Source organism: Anopheles stephensi, chromosome 3 (assembly GCF_013141755.1).
Source record: "Anopheles stephensi strain Indian chromosome 3, UCI_ANSTEP_V1.0, whole genome shotgun sequence".
Lineage (NCBI taxonomy): Eukaryota > Metazoa > Arthropoda > Insecta > Diptera > Culicidae > Anopheles > Anopheles stephensi.
Genome location: NC_050203.1, coordinates 350,043 through 366,811, shown reverse-complemented (window position 1 = coordinate 366,811; position 16,769 = coordinate 350,043). Strand labels below are relative to the sequence as shown.

Genomic DNA, 16,769 nt, shown 5'->3' with positions numbered 1-16,769 from the left:
TACTACAATGTGCACACGTGACAAATAGGCTCCAGCTCTAAGGTACTTGACTGATAACGGCACTGATAGCATCCACCGGGGAGCCTTTTAAGGCCTGCTCCAATGCATTCCGTCTGATGGGAAATTAGGTAAAACCGGCCAACTATCGCCATCGGTAAACTATCGCCCTTCGTCTGACCACTGCATCCATGCATCTCGTGCACGTGCGATAGATGCATTTACACGATTAGACGAATTTTAATCTCGGATCTACGGCTGGAGGTGAATTGCATAAGGTTACCATTATCGGTTATTTACTATTGATTGTTTAAATTTGAGCCCTGTGGAGCAGATGTTATTTATGGGCTCTTTGTACCGGTTTCAGCGACTGTAAACTCAAAGGCTTGTAACTGGTAAAGTTTGTTTGTGCAATCGTAGAAAAAAACTGGAACTGTTTTGTTTGAATTTTTTTTCCTATCACACAATCAGATCATATTTTCCATTAATTCACGTATGCTGTGTTGACGTGGCGGCAAATTACTGCGCATATAAGGAACGTTGCATCAACCCAGCACACCAAACGGAAGAAAACGAAAGTTCTTTCAGGTTGCTTTTGGTTGGTTGTCTTCCCATTTCACGCTTTTTCTTGCGATCCTCTCCTTGTGGCACGCTAGAAGGGGCTGTGTTAGGCCGCTAAGATCGGATAACCTGAATCTCGGTGCGTACTGTTGCAACCGTAAAACATTGAAACCGGTTTCTATGTTTCATGCTGTTCCTTCATTTCCGTGTGCGAGTTACGTAACTTGAACGTCCTGCAGGAACACATTTCGACCGAGAAACGACGTCAGAAACGGACACTGCTTCGCAATTAAGATCCGCCTCCGAACTCGGTCGTTTCTCGCAGCATAACAATGATCGAAGCAAATATTTTGCGCTTTGCGATACGGATCGCACTGTTCGATCTTATTATCGCCGTTCAAATGTCACCCGTGAGCCGGACGTCATCGCTCGATCCACAAACGATGTAAAGTAGCCCGGATTTACTACCGTTGCGATGGACTGGCACACTTCGTTCTTGGTTACAAGGGAACCTCCGAAGGTGCGAAGAACGGGAGATCGGGCGGTCGATGCTTGCTGTCCTCAAGCATAGCTACCATTTGCGAATATTCGCAGGTCCATACGAATCGATCAAACGATTGCATAGCGAGCGAAATAAAACGCTTTAAAATGGTGCCAAATGGTCAAATGCGTTGGGCATACATGGTCGCAGGATCGTTACTGTTGCCAATGGGGGAAGCGCGTCGATACCGTTTCGATAACTGGCATCGTAAACACAACAAAGGGTGCTATTTGGGTGCGACAACAATGCTTACTTCCTTAGAGAAGTAGGTATGGAGAAAAACAAGCTCCTAACGCTAACAAGCTGGGCGGTTGTTCACATTTATTTATAAGCCATCCCGGCAGGCTGATGGCTTTTTATTGCACCCAAAATCTGATGATCATACTTAACCGAACAAGTGGTAAGATCGATCGTTTAGCACAACCCAACACCCTACCGACGATCTGTAACCAACAGCTGCCCAAGAAGACGCATCAATTGTTGTGTTTTTAATACATTCGCGGGCCACTGGTGGAATTGAAGCAGCCAATTCCAAGCCAATTGTTACTGAGACCGACACAACTGGTTGACACCGCACTCAACGCACTGATCGAGTCATTAAAAGGGAGGCGAGCACAAAGGGAGATGCTCACTGTTTGGGTTAGGAAGGAATTCCCTCCCTCAGAGTTATTCTGCCAATGAGTCACACGGGGCAGCAGACCTGCGGGTTTTCTACAAAAATCAAATATTGAAATCATAACGATAGCGGAATAAGCGCGCAAGACCCGCTACATGTTTAAATTGGAGTGCTGCTACCCTACAAAATCAGTGATGGATGTTTAATTTATTTGTTTACAATTAGTATCGCTCGCAGACACATGGACCCCGGGAAAAGGGACTGCTGAATGGTGTGTTCGCGCTTTGTTGCCTGTTGCTTATGGAGTACGCATAATGATCGTGATAAGATGAACCTCTTTCGGCAAAGAGTAGGTAAACGGTCCGCTAGTCAATCTACGAACAGATACCTCCCACGACTCGCGCCTTGCCGAACGGAGGAGGTCTAGTGCTGCAAAATAAGTCGATTTATATTCAGATGAAGTCACCGGGCGCTCGTGATCAGTTTGGTGGAAGGTGAATGACATCGTCGTATGGTTGTACGAGTCCTTCGTATCAACGCGGTCGGGAGTAACTACATGGCGGAGGAGATATACCGCATTGAGCAATACTTCATCCTATATTCCTGTACCGCAACACGGAATTCTGTACCTTACTCGCGATGCGAACAGTATTTCGTGGATAGTTCCGATGCCTTAGTCTGGAAATGCGAGCGGCGCATCGCCGCGTGAAGCGGGAACATGTCTGCCGGATAGAACAAACAGCTATGGTAAATAGTGCTTTTAACGCTATTTATAGTGATACAAACGGAGCGCCTATTTACGATGAAATGTTGTCATTGTGTTTGATTACTTTGCGATATGTTTCCCGTCGAGTCGCAACCTCGCCGCTCGTTCGAACATTATTATCATTGCATAAAGGAGCATACGAGCCGCTTGGTTGGTTGGTTGAAAATTGTTCCGCGTGTTGTGAGTGTGGTCGGGAAATTATTCTTTCGTTCCCACAGTATCGGTCGTAACGGCACTTGTGTTTCTTCCTCCCGAGGCAGGAGTGGAAATCCTTCGATACCGCGAGAAGGTCGTCAGGTCAAATTGATCGTCCAGCGACGGTTGAGGGCTTCCGTTACACGGGCATAAATTTACATTCAACAGTGTGTTGGACACAGCTGTATTCCACACGTTGAGAGCCCGTCAGTGACTTTTTTTTATCCATCTCTCGATTCAAAATATCGTATTCTTAAAATCCACTAGCCGGTAGCAGCATGGACTCCTCCTGCACACTGAAACACTCTGTGGTCCTTGTGTGGTCGTGCTATGCGTTTCAATTACGCGAGGTTTCCCTCTCGTTGGCTCGATCTATTCGCGATGTTGCCATTATCGATCTCTGTCAGCTGTTGTGCACGTGCGCTTGTGTTGTTCGGTGTGCAAATAACACAAACTCTCACGCACACACGGCCAGATGCGTACTGAACTTTCCGGAAGCACGAAGCAAAAACGTGATCCTCTACGGGGTCAATTTCATAATATTAGTTATCCATGAAGCAGTGGAAAGTCGTCCCGCTCAGCTGTGCGCTTGAAGATTGCAACAAAAATTCTTACAGAGATTTCCACATTTTAGTATATTTGCAAAACTTACGTATAAACCAGTAAAAAATGTGCTACTGAATCCACTTTGTGAAACTAATATTTTCACGGGAGGGAGAAAATTCCGTGATGGCATGGTTTATTGACTGGCTCGTTTTCCTTTTGGATTTATTGCATTTCAAAAAGTATTGCGTACACGTGTCTGCGCCATGCGTAAGTTGCATGCTGCAAGCGTGAAACATTTCGCGCTGAAATATTTCAACCGCGTGAAGGAAACGAATCATTGTACTAAAAACATTTCAAACCAGTTGCAGACGTACCATTTGGTAAAATTGATTTATCCGATTCTGATTTCGTTAACGACTGTAAACAATGTATGAAGAGTGAAGAATAGATGCCAAGTTTTTGTATGTATTATGCTGTGACTTAAGTGTACAACCACACACCTTCGAGATGCACACATACACATACGTGAATCCGATTTCCGCAGTACGAAACTCGCATTGAAAGTGAATCTTGGTTATTTGGCCGGCTGCCAACGAAAATCACCCATGCGTGTACGTTTTATGACCACAGAGCCGGGAAGTCGGACATTTTGCGGGAAACGGAGCCGAAGATCCGTGCTACTACCCCCAAGAGTGTCGTTCGAAACGCTGGCACAGCGTCAACAGGGTGAGCTAGGGGATGTTGCTAGAGCGTACACGGCGAGACACCAAACCCCATTCCAGATGGTTTTGATTGTCTTCTAGGACAATCCAGACGCAAGACGCCAACAAAACCCCCTACGTGTACTGTCCGCTCAGAATACATTCAATTTTATTTTCGTAGCATTTTGCCCAGGATTTCTATAACAGATAGAATAATCTAAAAAAAATAATTAAAATGTAAAGAAAGCGTGCCTTAATGCGTAATTGACTTTTACCCCAAATGGGACTGTTTCACGCGTTACAATAAAAACGTGTCTGCTCCGTTCATTACTTTTCTCACGACAGTTTATCGCACGGTCGCATAACAGACGGCAACATAAACGGGTATAGGGTGACGTGTTGGAGCATGAAAAAGAAAAAAGCTCATGATGCCGCACCCTTAGGGTGGTGTAATTTTCCTCCCAAAACAAAACGGAAAAAAGAGATAAATGGCAGCGTATTTCCGTGAGGAAAAACGGAACGAAGCATCGCCACAAGACGAAACTAGCACAACATTCGAGAGCTTATTCGTCAAATATTTTCGGACTGGTTAGGTCGCAACGGTTTAGTTCCGTAAAACGGTAGACAAGTTCCCGGCCTAGTGCATCTTTCCGTCCAGCAAAGCCCGAGTGCGTTATTGTGAAAATTCCATTTCCTCAATTGTTTTGCATCGACACTTATTGAGAGAAGTTTTGAAAGTAAGGTAAGAACGCAGAATCGATGGGTGTTTTGTCACCAACGTGACTCATACAGCGATCATTAACGTGATAAACGCAGAACATATGTTTGCGTTATGGCTCGAAAATCCGTGTATGTGTGTCATCAATGCATTACAAAAAGTGAATTTATTCAGCATTGGTAAACCTCTAACCAGTGATTTAACCCTTCCACATGTGCTCATCGTCAACCGCCCTCTTGCTCACTGTTCCTTCCATTTGCTTCCTGAATTCTACCCACCAGGTCAGGGCCAAGGGTGCAATATGTGTAACACGTCCTAATGGGAATGGGACGCTTCCATCGAATCGATCTATGTGAAACCCAATGCATGTGAAAGCCTGCTCAACACCGCTGTGTCCCATCCGTTCGTGCAAATGCGATAGAAAGTCATAAATTATGTATCACTCCCCATACACATCCGCCAGCCACGCTCCGGACGAGGCAGAAGAGTGACACGCATGGCGCATTTTTCCTTCGCCGATGTTTGATCCTATCGGCGGAAATCGATCGAAACGGGTGATGATGATAGCGTCGCGATATTGTATCTCGCGCACGTGCAGGACAGCTTTTGTCTCTTGGTACGCAGTGTTGTGGGCCACGGTCAGGAAGAAACGTTGGCTGTGGTTAGGAAGGTTCGGCGTGAAAATGCACTTACCACACAGCTTTCCATTGCGTCGTAGGTCCTTTGAACTTAGTTTTGGAGGTCATCGATTCGGCATGAGAAATGGGATTTTAAGTACCGAAATTGTAACATCCATTACGTATCGGGTGCAGTAGCGGGAGTTCCCAACCATTGCCCGTTCGTGGGGGGATGTGTAATACGTGTATTTATGTTTACTAACCCCCGCCCGGCAACGACTGCCAGATATTAGAATGCAGCTACACATACTTCATTAGTCAGAGTGGCGCTCATACCTCCACACGGACGCAATTTAGAAGATCGCTTACAGATACAGATTCATCGCATGCCACCGGACTGGTGCAAGGTCAACCTTAAAGCATGGGGAAGCAACGCTGGATATGATGTGAGTAACGCTCCGTCGTTGGCGGCCACACGACTACAACCATTCCCTGAGCGGCTTGTTGCGCTGGCTGCAGTTCGGTTGCGGTCTGTACGCTTACACGGTGGAACTGGTTTCTTCATTCGGCATCTGTGCCCTGGTGAGATCGGATCGAAAAAGTGACCGGTAGATTTGAAGTGAAGTGTTAGTTACTCATCTTACTGCTCTGTATTCGGCCCTCTGAGCAAGCGACAGTTGTTGGAAGCCTAACAGCAACAACTTCAACGCAACAAACGAACAATCGTTTGTCCTTCTCTGTCGGCGGTTACCATTGTGTAAATATTTTGCTAATACTTTTACTATCATTAGTATAAAATAAGTTCCTTATCCCTCAAAAGTTTAGATCAGTTGTAAGGCACATCGCTGACAAAGCGTGATCCCTTCTCCAAGCTGGTGTCTTTATTAAGTATTGAAAATGGTGGGTATTTCGTTGCCGGTTCGCAGCATAACGCGATGTGACTCACACATTCAGCACGATGATCAGTCGCACACGTGAATCAAGAAGCGGCAACTTTAGCGTGCTTTTGTTTATCGTTCGCAACATCTACGACCTTCACGGGTGCGCTACGCTTTACGGTGGATGAGTTTTTTACGAGAAGCCGATGTGATTTTGCGTTAGGAAAATGAATGTTTCTCGAAACCATGGCAAATCGAACCATGTTTCCATGAGTTTCATTCCAAAAGCAAGAAACTCCATAAAAGCGGCAAACGGCCCGCACCGTCTATAGGTTGTGGTCCAAGCAGATGGCATGGTCATTATTTAATTGAACTGCTAAAACCTATTGCCATCAAGAGCAGTCGATTAATTAGCAAGCTAGTTTAGCTTTTGGGTTACGCTTGGCTGGATTATGACAAGTTTGCACAAGCGCTAGCGGTATTTATTTCGCCGGAGTGTGAGGTACGGAGTATCGGAAATACCACCAGCGAATTGTAATGGAATTGCTAATTTCATCGTTCCGTCCCCTGCGGCTGGATGGAGTTATGTGTGTTACTCATGGGTAGAGTTACTCAACCGAGGCGTCCCTGTACACTATTACCATTTCTAGAAAATGACGCATTTGCAACGACACCGTTTAGAGCGATTGTGGAAACCCACGCTGTGTTGCACATGCTGGCAATCACCTTTGGATCACCCTGCTAATATTCAATTCAACTCCCGGCTAACCAAATCCATCTCCCATCTAAAGCCAAAGGATGGAGCAGTTGTTTGCAAACAGATGAGCAAAACAAAAAAAGATGTAAACAAACGCGAACAAATCCCTCACACACGAGCGTAGCTGTCCACATCGTCGTCTTCAGGGACTCTGAGTAATAGCATGGTCGCTACTTTATTGATCGCTTTCGCCCCTACCGAGCCAATCCATTCGTGTTGGCTATACAAAGAACAGTCTTGCGGTCTCTCTGGACTGAGGGAGCAAATCAGCATACCATGGCTGACCCATTGCTCCACTGACCACAACTGTGCCTGACGGCTCTCTGTTGACCGGCGTTCAGTTTTCCTCGATGTACAGTACCGCTACTACCAGTTTTCCATTTTTGCTCTCAAACTAAGCCGAGTGTTGATCCGTTCTCGCAGGATTACCATTGAAAGCTGGGGAATGCTCCACACAGAGGTCCTTTACACCTAGCATGCTCTCTCTCGCACGTCATTCACGTGGTCGAAAGGGCGAAATGCCGACACTCTAGCTGTTATGCGAATAAGTCACAACCCGATGCGGAGTAACTGGCAACGTGAGACCCCAGTCCAGTTTGTGCCTTCGCAGCAATCGCTTAGGGATTTTTCGCTTCCCGCTAGCGAACTTAATTCCGGTTCCGGTGGCTAGTGTGTCTGGTGGAGTGCAACGAACGTTAAACAGCGTACTAGCAGTGCAATGAAATCTGTCCATATGGTGCGCAAAAACTCATCGGCTGGCAACGGTTAACACTGTGGACAACAAGAAAAAGCTCGCTCATAAGTCTGTTCAAAGACGGAGGTTCATCTTACTTGCGAAGAACGACCCATCGTGTTCGTAGCGGCTACCAGCGGAAAATCCCTCGAACTATCTACCTCAAAACTAACACACAGGTTCCTCGCTCAGCACGTTACACATCCAAAGTTGCCCCGAAAAGTCGGACAAATAAACTCGCCATCGTGGAGTTCGCACCATACCTCAAATTTCCATCGACCACCATGCGGGCCATCCACCGGTTCAACCATCGCATTACGCTCAAGGTAATGTTGGTCAGTCGCGGCCGCACAGAACGGCCCAGAAGCTGCCAATCGATGAATTCGAAGCCACACGAGCAGTTCGTATAGGCTGGAGCATAGTTTTCCTAATTCAAGGCTTCACACTCCACCATCCTTGGAGTCGCTTCTTACGACGCATACGACGCGGTGTCCCTCCATCGACAGCCCTGCTTTCTGGATGCCATTGGCACCCACAACATGGGGCAGGAAAACGAGGTCATCGTAATTAAATACATCGCCCACGCTCGTCGTCCAACAATGGTAGCTGCACAGCTAGCTAGGATACGCACTATTCCTCTCCACCGTCTGTCGGCCTCCTTTCGAATGCCTTGTTCAATTAAAAGGCTCCGAAGAGAGTTAGCTAAGGACGATGGCTGAACCCATTTCTCGGAGGGGGGGGGGGGTCTACCGAAGCAAGAAGCCTACAGAATTGAATATCGCCTGTCAGCGCCAAGTCGCGGTTTCTTTCAACTTCATATTAATCATTCTCAGTACAATAGAATCTATCATTTTGTGGGGGTATTTTGTTGTACCTTAGAGTCGGTTAGTGGAGCTGCATAAACGGTTCAATATCCGGCATGAGATACCTTGTTCATGCGTGACGAGGTGTACATACGGCCCATACCAATAGTGTTGCTAAGCAATCGTTTTCCCATGACATGCTCTATAATTTAGAACACCACGAAATAGATTTATCGTTTACAGGTCATTAACACGTGGACGGTCTATCGTGTTGGTAGTGCATTAGTGAAACAAGAGTTACTATATCATCCACCATTTGTAATGTAAAATGAGCTCTTTATATTTACCGAAAGTCGCTGCAAATCAGAACTCTACAGTGATATGATATGTTTTTTCGGTTATTTTTTGCAGATGGCACATCGCCCCGTCAGCGCAATGTCTCGTCAAGAATCGGAAATGATTAACCGTAGCCGACGTGCTCTGTCCTCCGGAACTCTAACGGACTCGATCGAAAAACTACGACACATGTGCCTTGCCCGTGGCGCCTCGGGCATCCTCGGATTGGGCCGGTGTTTCCGCCGCATGGACGACGACGGAAACAAGCAGCTGAATTTGGAGGAGTTCATTAAGGGTCTGCATGATACTGGGTTGGATATCTCAGCAGAGGAAGCGACCGAAATGTTCAACAAGTACAGATCATCATCAGCATTTGTGAAACTTCCATTGTTTTTCTGACGATGAAATTGTTTGCTCTACCGTTTCAACAGATTTGACGTCGATGGCAGTGGTTCTATCAATATGACCGAGTTTCTGGTTGCCATTCGTCCAAACATGTCGGAATCCAGGGTAAACATCGTGAAGCAGGCTTTTGCAAAGCTGGACAAGACGGGAGATGGAACGATAACCATTGATGATTTGAAGTATGAGCCCGCAGGCACAGGTAAAGTGTAGTGGATGGATACTAACGCTTTTTCACGATTACTTTTAGAAACGTATACTCCGTGAAGAACCATCCACTGTACATAAGCGGAGAAGAAACTGAGGATGTCATTTTGCGGAAGTATTTGGCAAATTTCGAGGAGAACGGAAATGTGGATGGCTCCGTGACCAAAGAGGAATTCCTCAACTACTATGCCGGGCTGAGTGCCTCGATCGATTCGGATGCATATTTCGATCTGATGATGCGCCAGGCGTTCAAACTGTAATCTGTTACCGTTGTGCGCATCTCATCCAATTATCACTATTTTGTATACCCAGCAAGCATCTTATGTACTGCAGATCGTTTCAGAAATCGATGATAATCGGTACGAAACAAGTTTGAACACACTTAAAACTACAACTGCCTTAGCGATGAGGGAGAATGACCAAAGTTGAAAGTGACACGCTCGCGCCAAATGTCCTTTGCAGCGGGTGAGCAAAATATGCAAATGTTTTCCGAGTGTTAGAACACAAACCAATGCACAAGTGTTTCTTTAACGTTCAATAAACGTACAGTTTTATGTTCCGAATCAAAAGCATATTAATCTACGGCCGTACATGGTAGGTTTCCGAGTGGGGCAAACCCGCCTTGATTTATTAAGGGTTAACGTTTGACGTTTGCGAGGTTGATCTTTCACACATTGTAAACAACTCCAACAGTCCGTCCGGTTCAAGCGTGTAAGTCTGGCTATTGAAAACTGCAAGCATTCTTTTAATTAAAACTGGTGAAGAAACATCTAAAGTGTTAAATAGTCGTGTAAAAACGGTGTCTAAAGTTCATTCCGATACTTTTTGTGCAGTGATTCAGCGTTTGTGTTTTTTTCTCCACCGGTTGGTGCATTTCGATCGGCGGCGTCTGATGACTGTCAATATATACACTGCATCTGTGTGTGGTGGACACTCGCTATCGTGCATACACAGTACGGGAGAAGGCTAAGCTGTATGTGATTTGCAGGGATCAAGTGTGGACTGACAGCCGCAAAGATTGTGCATGAAATCATTGTTTTCTGCAGCTCAACGGTTTTGTTGTCGGTGGTTGGGCTTCTGCTTACAAAAGTATAAATTTGTTTTTGGTGTATTCATTTGTTTGCAGGATAGAGTAACTGGGCAACTATTTAGAAAATTTGCTTCTCGCTAGTGCAACGTTGTAAGTGCGTCCAACGCGATCGTGGAATGTGGTTTGTGCATAGTTGAACGGTTTAATGTGATTCGCTGTTACTACTCGTTCATTTTGCTTGACGCTGTTGTCCTCTGTGGAGATTTTTTATGTGCAAAGGTATTGTAAGCACCTGTACTTAGAATTCTTGCTTTACCGCGTACAGCCCCTTGCAACACAGCGTACAGCAGGGGAGGGATAAAAGGTTGCTGAAAAACGTCGTGCATTACACAGTATTTGCACAGCTAATGAGTCGACAAGAAGCTTGCTCGCGACGACAGCGGTCAGGTATCTCCTGAGGTTACAGCATGACCTTGCCATCAAACCAAAATGCCTTTCGCGAGTGAACAGTGAAAAGGTTCGGTTCAATCGCTTCGCTGCTCTAACTGTAATCCGTTATCATCATTGTTTCTTCAGGTATTATACAGTCGCTTCATTGATAAGAAATCAAACATCGCGTCCACTCGCGTCGCTCAATTCGGGATCCGATCATTTGCCGTGTAGCAGTGCGTCGATGCAAGTAGTGTCGAGTGTTTGGGCTTGCTCTGGGTGGTGAATCTTTGGTGTTCGTTTCGCGTTGGCAGAATGGTTCTAGCTGTTCGGATAGGATATCTGTGCACCAGTGCACTGCTGCTGTTGGTCGGTAAGTCAAATGGCTTAGTTTGAATGCTCGAAACAGTGGTGGGTGGCGTGGTAAAATCCTGCTGCCTATGAGTGGTTTGCTGAATTACTCATGAATGTTGTAAACGGCATGGTCAAACTGATAAGAAGCATAAGCCCGAGCGATAACAATCATCGCTCTGCTCAAAGGTCATTGCTGTGCGAGTGGAATGAAGGAAAATTAGGCAGCATAGCTGAGCAAAATCAACTAACGTACCGTACTTCACTCTCTACCAGCATTCCATTCCAGCGAAGTGGTGGCAGATGCTTCCACCGAGCAAGGCACGATCGATCTTAACAGCATCGACATCAATAAGCTGAAAGATGACGTACTCGCGGACATACTGCCGCCAGAGTTCAAAAACGTAACGCTTCCTAAGTTGGAAGATATCCAGAAGATCATCAAAGATAAATGTTCCCGCGTAGCCGGCAGCGATGCGTCGTACGAGGAGGCAGAACAAGCCGCCCAAAAGTTTGGCGATTGTATGAAGGACCTGGTGGACTTTAGCGATCTACAGGAAGAGATCAAGAAGGCGAAGCCAACGGGCGATTTGGATACCGTGTTCAACAAGTAAAATCATTCCTCCTGGATGGTGCTGCTAGTGTAGCTTGCAGAACGCATCTAAACGATCAATATTGATTTTGATTGACTCCAACAGATACTGTCGCAGGCGATCCGCCGCCATCGAGTGCATCGATACGTTTTCTAGCAAGGTTGACGTTTGCCTGGAAAATGACGAAAAGGAAAGCAAAGTGGTGGCGGTGAACATTGTGCATGGCCTGTTAAACTTTGTCTGTCACAAGGATGGCGATCAGATTGCCCGTAAGTAGCTGTAGATACATTTGCAATTAGCACGCATCGCGTCATTCATCAAACCACCCGTTCTCAGTTTTTATCGCGGAGGAAGGTCCGGAATGTTTTTCCGACCAAAAAGATGCGCTGATTGACTGTGTCAACGGTACGCTGTCCGGCTACCTGCAGGATGATTCCGCACCGACAACCGAAGGGCTTCCGAAGCTTGTGATGGGCAAAAAGCAGTGCGAGTACGTATACGTTCCGTGCGAGGATCACGTGCACGACGCCAGTCATCTGTGTGATAGAAAGCTAATTCCGACCGATGTTTTTGTTCAAGTGAGATGAGTTCGCTGCAGGAATGTATGGTGCAAGCGCTGGAAGGCTGTAAAGAATCGACTCCAGCCAATTTGGTCGAATCGCTGTTCAAGTTCGTGCGTCGCGAAACACCATGTGCCAACATTACCGGTGTAAGTAGAGAGCAAAACAGCAAGTGTTTCGAACCATGATCACCACCACGCTCCTACCCATTTCACAGGAAGCTACGCCCAGGAAGCATGCTCGAGCTGCTGGAAAGCTAACGACAGCGTCCCATCAGATTATAATTTCCACCTTGATAATGGCGCTGGTAGCCAAATTGCTGATACGCTAGAAACCGCCAATCCAATCCGGTGCAAATGAATGTTCCTAATTCGAAGCTGACTGATCAATAAGCAACCAATCATTCTATTAGCAGAAACCGCAAACCACATCAGGGGATTTTAGGAAGTGTAGATAAACGGTGTTTACAATGCTCGATGTTTGAATTTATAACAGTTAACAATAAAACGTTTCCAACAGGACTTGGTGTACAAAACGCAAGGATTGGAAAAGTTCAATACAGTAAATTTAGGATGAAAAACATGGAGCGATAAGCGCTCGGACTGGTGAACACCACTCATTCACAGTTGCTCTTCCACGGTTCGGGGTTGATAAAAATCTTCGAGACCGTCCCGCGCAAAGTATTGGGCCCTTGGTTGAGTGGCACCGGTTTCGGTTTATATTTGGCATTTTTCAGCCATTCCTGGTATATTTCTTCCGATATCTTCTTTTTCTCCTGCTGTATCTTTTGCTCTAACTGCTTCACCGTGAGATCGCGTAATCGTTTCTCTGTGAATGAGAAGAGAATAGTGGCAGTATGAAGATTGGAGATGCATTCCACCAATTTCTATGAGTATTACCTTCTTCTTGCTTTCTAACTTTTAACAACCATTTCTTGTACTTCGTGTCGGGATCACACTGGAGATGTTCTGAAGAAGTATCCAGGGGTTTGTCTTTTGCCGGTTTGGTGCTACTCTTTTTACAGTTCTGCTTCTTTCGCTCCATCCATTCTTGGATCTTTTTTTTGTTCGTTAGCTCGCGCTGTTCCGCTTCCAGCGCTTTCTGCCGGTGGAGTTCCTGCTTTTGGAGCATCTCCTTTTCACGATTCTTACGTATTTCTTCGCTAAAGACATTAAAACGAAGATTTGAGGTATTATATAGATCGTTGCTTTATATGCGCATCCGTGCGTACATACTTTTTAGCTTTGAGCCACTTTCTATAAGCTTCCGGATCACGGTCACGTCCCTTATGGACAACGGTCACTTTGATTATTTGACGCCTGGGATCGGTGTCCTAAGCGAACAACGATTGAATATAGATCTTTTTAATGCTGGTCCGAAGAAAGGTATCCGTTGGACAATACCTACCATATTCTGACCGGCATCACCACCGCCACGATCTGTTGAAAAGCATTGCGGTTCGCCCTCATCTTCACTGCATAGTACGAGCGTTACGCTAGAATCACTGGAACTATCACAGTCATCAATTTTGCTAAGTGGTTGATGATTATCGTTTGATACGTGTGTCAGTAAACTGCAATCGTTGTCATCATTTTCGCCACAACCATCCTCGGGAAACTCGTCCTTTTTGTGTTCTCCATAGGCCTTCTGTTTAGTGCCATTTAATGTCATAAGATCGAAAGCTCTGCATAGATCAGTTTCGTTTACATCATTTTTCAATGCGGGACAATCGTTATCCTCGCCGTCGTCTGTATCGCTATCTTGAGATTCCCAGCCGGTTGATACATGAACCGCCTTTATCCTGAGGGTAGGGAAAAGATCAGCAAGACTATCTCAAATTATCCTACCTTTACTCTCTGATCTTACCCATTACTTTCTTCGCCTTTATCTTCCTTTTGTGCACAATTGTTGGAATGTAGTTCAAGGGTGGCTTCCGGGAGATCCATTATTGGTTCGTTCTTCGCTCACTGGGTAATAGTAAATGAAGGTGAGTTGTGGTAGCATAAAGCAAAGATTACTTGGATAGAAAACATTACACGGCAGATGCGTGAAATGCGTGTGCTTGCCTATTTAGATGACATTTCGCTTTTAACTTAAACTGTTCGCTGAATAGAACAGAAAACACTACATTTCTTGTAACATTATACAGCTGAATTCAGATAGACTTGAAACTAGCAGAACATCGGTCCAGCAAAGATTCTTACACGCATCTCTAAAGCGGACTAGATTTCAATTCTAGACCACTGTTTCGATCTACAATCAAAATGGCCTTACTTAGCAAAAGGAAGAAAAGCGCTCAGTTATGCCCCCCGAGCAGAGTGTTCTCGTATTAACGGGTGCATTCGTACTTTTATCATACCAGCGGACGGTGGTGACTGAGTCAATAATACTCAATTGAGTGCGGCTTCATCCGATAGAAGCGAAGGTATGCAAGGTCCGCGTTCGCGTTCCAAACAGTCGTACGATTACGAACTTTACTCCCAGCATCCGTACACTAGCGCATCGTTGGTACCATCCTCACCCCAATCTGAAGAGGATGCAGATCATCTAGTTGAGTGGCTTGCGCTCCGGGATCGAGAGGGATAGAACGCGTCTTTCCACAGTGCCCATCGTTCGCTGTGATCGCCCGTGGGCCGGCAGAGCTCATATCAGTTTATTATTACGATTAGCGGTGTGTCGTGTTCGGAGCGCAAGCCGATGGACCCGAAGATCACGACCCTTGCAACGAAATCGAACGGCGACTTATAAAAGCCAATACGGGTTGCGATTAATTCATTGTCCGTTGACGGTTTCGGTCGGTTCGGTGCTTCTTTTCGCTACAGACAGTGTGTATGAGTGTGGTTTAGTGCTTTCAGCTGATTCGAAAATGTTTTCCGGAAAGTTGTTATGCTTCGGCGTGCTGGCGTTCGTTGTCGGTAAGCATCCTTGTCTCTGCTGTCCCAGCAATGCCACACGAGATGTCGTGACTTGTTGAATCGTTCTGCAGCTGGCACAGCGATGGCCGACGAGACGAACCAAATCGATGTCGACGCCATTCGGGACCGTCTTCCGGCAAATCTTCCGATCCCGTCCATGGAGGAGGTGGAAAAGATGCTGCGGGACAAATGCAATGCTGCTGGAGCTCCGGCCGATGCGTACGATAACGCGAAGGAAGCTGCAAAAACCTTTGTGGAATGTGGCCAGGGACTGATCGATATTGCGCAGTTCCAGCAGGAGGTAGAAGCCGCCAAACCAACCGGCGACCTGGACACTGTCTTCAACAAATACTGTCGCAAGCGATCCACGCTGATCGAGTGTGTGAACACGCTCGCCAACGCCGTCGATCCGTGTCTGGAGGCGGAAGAAAAGGTTTTCAAGACGTCCGGGTTAGATATCTTCAAGAATCTGTTGAACTTCGTGTGCCACAAGGACGGTGATCAGATTGCACGTAAGTGATAGAACGGTAGTGAATGAGACGGTGCATCTCGTGTATCTGAAACTGTGCCTTTTAGTCTTCATCGCGGAACAGGGACCGGAATGCTTCCTGGAGCAAAAGAATGACTTGATTGCATGCGTTAATGAAACTTTCTCTGGCTACGTACCAGAGACTAGTCTGACCTCCATCCCCAAGCTGGTCATAGGACCGAAGCAATGCGAGTAAGTTACCCCTCGACGCGTAAGCCGTGGAAGCTCCAGGAGTACAGTGACACTCTAATGTGACTAATGTTTTAGGGACTTTAACAAGCTGCAAACCTGCATGGTTCGCGAGCTGGAGCAGTGTGATGAATCGACACCGGCCAATCTGGTGGAATCGTTGTTCCGATACGTTCGCAAGGGATCTCCGTGTGCGGTAAGTTTTATCCTAAGGTTTAATGACACTCAAACGTAATACTAAGATGGCCTTTGGTTGCCCCTTTCACGCTTACAGAACAATGCGGGCCGTTAAGAACCGTTGGCACTCGAAGGAATCGACTCATTCATAAGATCTTTGCGTAAGGTACGTTTCAAGAGTTTTCCCTGTTGTTATAAAAATAAAAGGTTGCAGCAGAAAGCAAAAGGCAAGACACGCTCGTGCTGGCCCTGTAACCCCTTGTGAGAAAGTTCCCGCTGCGCTTTAATCTGCTCTGCCCTCATTTTCAATTCCGCTAGACTTTGTCGTTTGCATGATAACTGGACTCTTCCCGCTTTCTTCAGATCATTCAGCCTGTTCTGATGAATTCTCAAGCTGTAAAGGGTTGGATGCTCTGTAAAGCTGATAACGCATTGTAATTAGTTGAACGATTCTATCCTTTTGCTAGCGTTGAAAGTTGTTATCAGTTCCGGCTAAAGTTATCAATTCCCGTAAAGTACAAGCACAGCAACACAATTTCTAACAAACCGTAGCTTTACTTTCTCCTGATTCGCTGCTACGATGGCAGAGTTGAGTAGGTGTGTTGAACGAACAAGCGTGTCG

The 16,769-nt window shown here is 46.1% G+C and overlaps 4 protein-coding genes and 1 long non-coding RNA gene across 14 annotated transcripts; 3 read left to right on the top strand and 2 right to left on the bottom strand.

The window, feature by feature from the left end:
• Window positions 1-1,903: 1,903 nt before the first annotated feature.
• On the bottom strand, window positions 1,904-2,998 carry LOC118508890. The gene is made up of 2 exons (XR_004905825.1): window positions 2,502-2,998; window positions 1,904-2,437 (listed from the first exon to the last, which is right to left on the bottom strand). It is a non-coding gene; the product is annotated as an uncharacterized LOC118508890 (long non-coding RNA).
• A 1,495-nt stretch (window positions 2,999-4,493) lies between these two features.
• LOC118508887 (calcyphosin-like protein) lies at window positions 4,494-12,872 on the top strand. 4 transcript variants are annotated; one of them, XM_036048716.1, is made up of 10 exons: window positions 5,630-5,704; window positions 8,841-9,118; window positions 9,197-9,349; window positions 9,418-10,085; window positions 10,501-10,683; window positions 10,981-11,206; window positions 11,461-12,046; window positions 12,114-12,267; window positions 12,357-12,486; window positions 12,555-12,872. In XM_036048716.1, the coding sequence occupies exons 1-4, from the start codon at window positions 5,645-5,647 to the stop codon at window positions 9,632-9,634; spliced, it is 708 nt and encodes a 235-aa protein (XP_035904609.1). In that variant the 5' UTR covers window positions 5,630-5,644; the 3' UTR covers window positions 9,635-10,085; window positions 10,501-10,683; window positions 10,981-11,206; window positions 11,461-12,046; window positions 12,114-12,267; window positions 12,357-12,486; window positions 12,555-12,872. The 4 variants fall into 4 exon arrangements, with proteins under 4 accessions (XP_035904613.1, XP_035904609.1, XP_035904612.1 ...); XM_036048717.1 differs by lacking the exon at window positions 5,630-5,704 and adding an exon at window positions 7,487-7,952; XM_036048720.1 differs by lacking the exons at window positions 5,630-5,704; window positions 10,501-10,683; window positions 10,981-11,206; ... (2 more) ...; window positions 12,357-12,486; window positions 12,555-12,872 and adding an exon at window positions 4,494-4,665 and having other exon boundaries at window positions 9,418-9,937.
• Window positions 10,018-12,877, top strand: LOC118508884 (27 kDa glycoprotein-like). 7 transcript variants are annotated; one of them, XM_036048705.1, is made up of 8 exons: window positions 10,043-10,085; window positions 10,501-10,683; window positions 10,981-11,206; window positions 11,461-11,794; window positions 11,883-12,046; window positions 12,114-12,267; window positions 12,357-12,486; window positions 12,555-12,877. In XM_036048705.1, the coding sequence occupies exons 3-8, from the start codon at window positions 11,149-11,151 to the stop codon at window positions 12,666-12,668; spliced, it is 954 nt and encodes a 317-aa protein (XP_035904598.1). In that variant the 5' UTR covers window positions 10,043-10,085; window positions 10,501-10,683; window positions 10,981-11,148; the 3' UTR covers window positions 12,669-12,877. The 7 variants fall into 7 exon arrangements, with proteins under 7 accessions (XP_035904602.1, XP_035904598.1, XP_035904599.1 ...); XM_036048706.1 differs by having other exon boundaries at window positions 10,501-10,851; XM_036048708.1 differs by having other exon boundaries at window positions 10,501-10,921.
• On the bottom strand, window positions 12,776-14,757 carry LOC118508881 (coiled-coil domain-containing protein 34-like). The gene is made up of 6 exons (XM_036048694.1): window positions 14,612-14,757; window positions 14,204-14,304; window positions 13,745-14,138; window positions 13,573-13,670; window positions 13,237-13,499; window positions 12,776-13,165 (listed from the first exon to the last, which is right to left on the bottom strand). Exons 2-6 carry the CDS (start codon window positions 14,281-14,283, stop codon window positions 12,954-12,956), a joined length of 1,047 nt encoding a protein of 348 aa, XP_035904587.1. The 5' UTR covers window positions 14,284-14,304; window positions 14,612-14,757; the 3' UTR covers window positions 12,776-12,953.
• Window positions 14,758-14,849: 92 nt separating this feature from the next.
• Window positions 14,850-16,380, top strand: LOC118508886 (27 kDa hemolymph protein-like). The gene is made up of 5 exons (XM_036048715.1): window positions 14,850-15,252; window positions 15,324-15,764; window positions 15,829-15,973; window positions 16,049-16,166; window positions 16,245-16,380. The coding sequence occupies exons 1-5, from the start codon at window positions 15,204-15,206 to the stop codon at window positions 16,260-16,262; spliced, it is 771 nt and encodes a 256-aa protein (XP_035904608.1). The 5' UTR covers window positions 14,850-15,203; the 3' UTR covers window positions 16,263-16,380.
• Window positions 16,381-16,769: the final 389 nt, after the last annotated feature.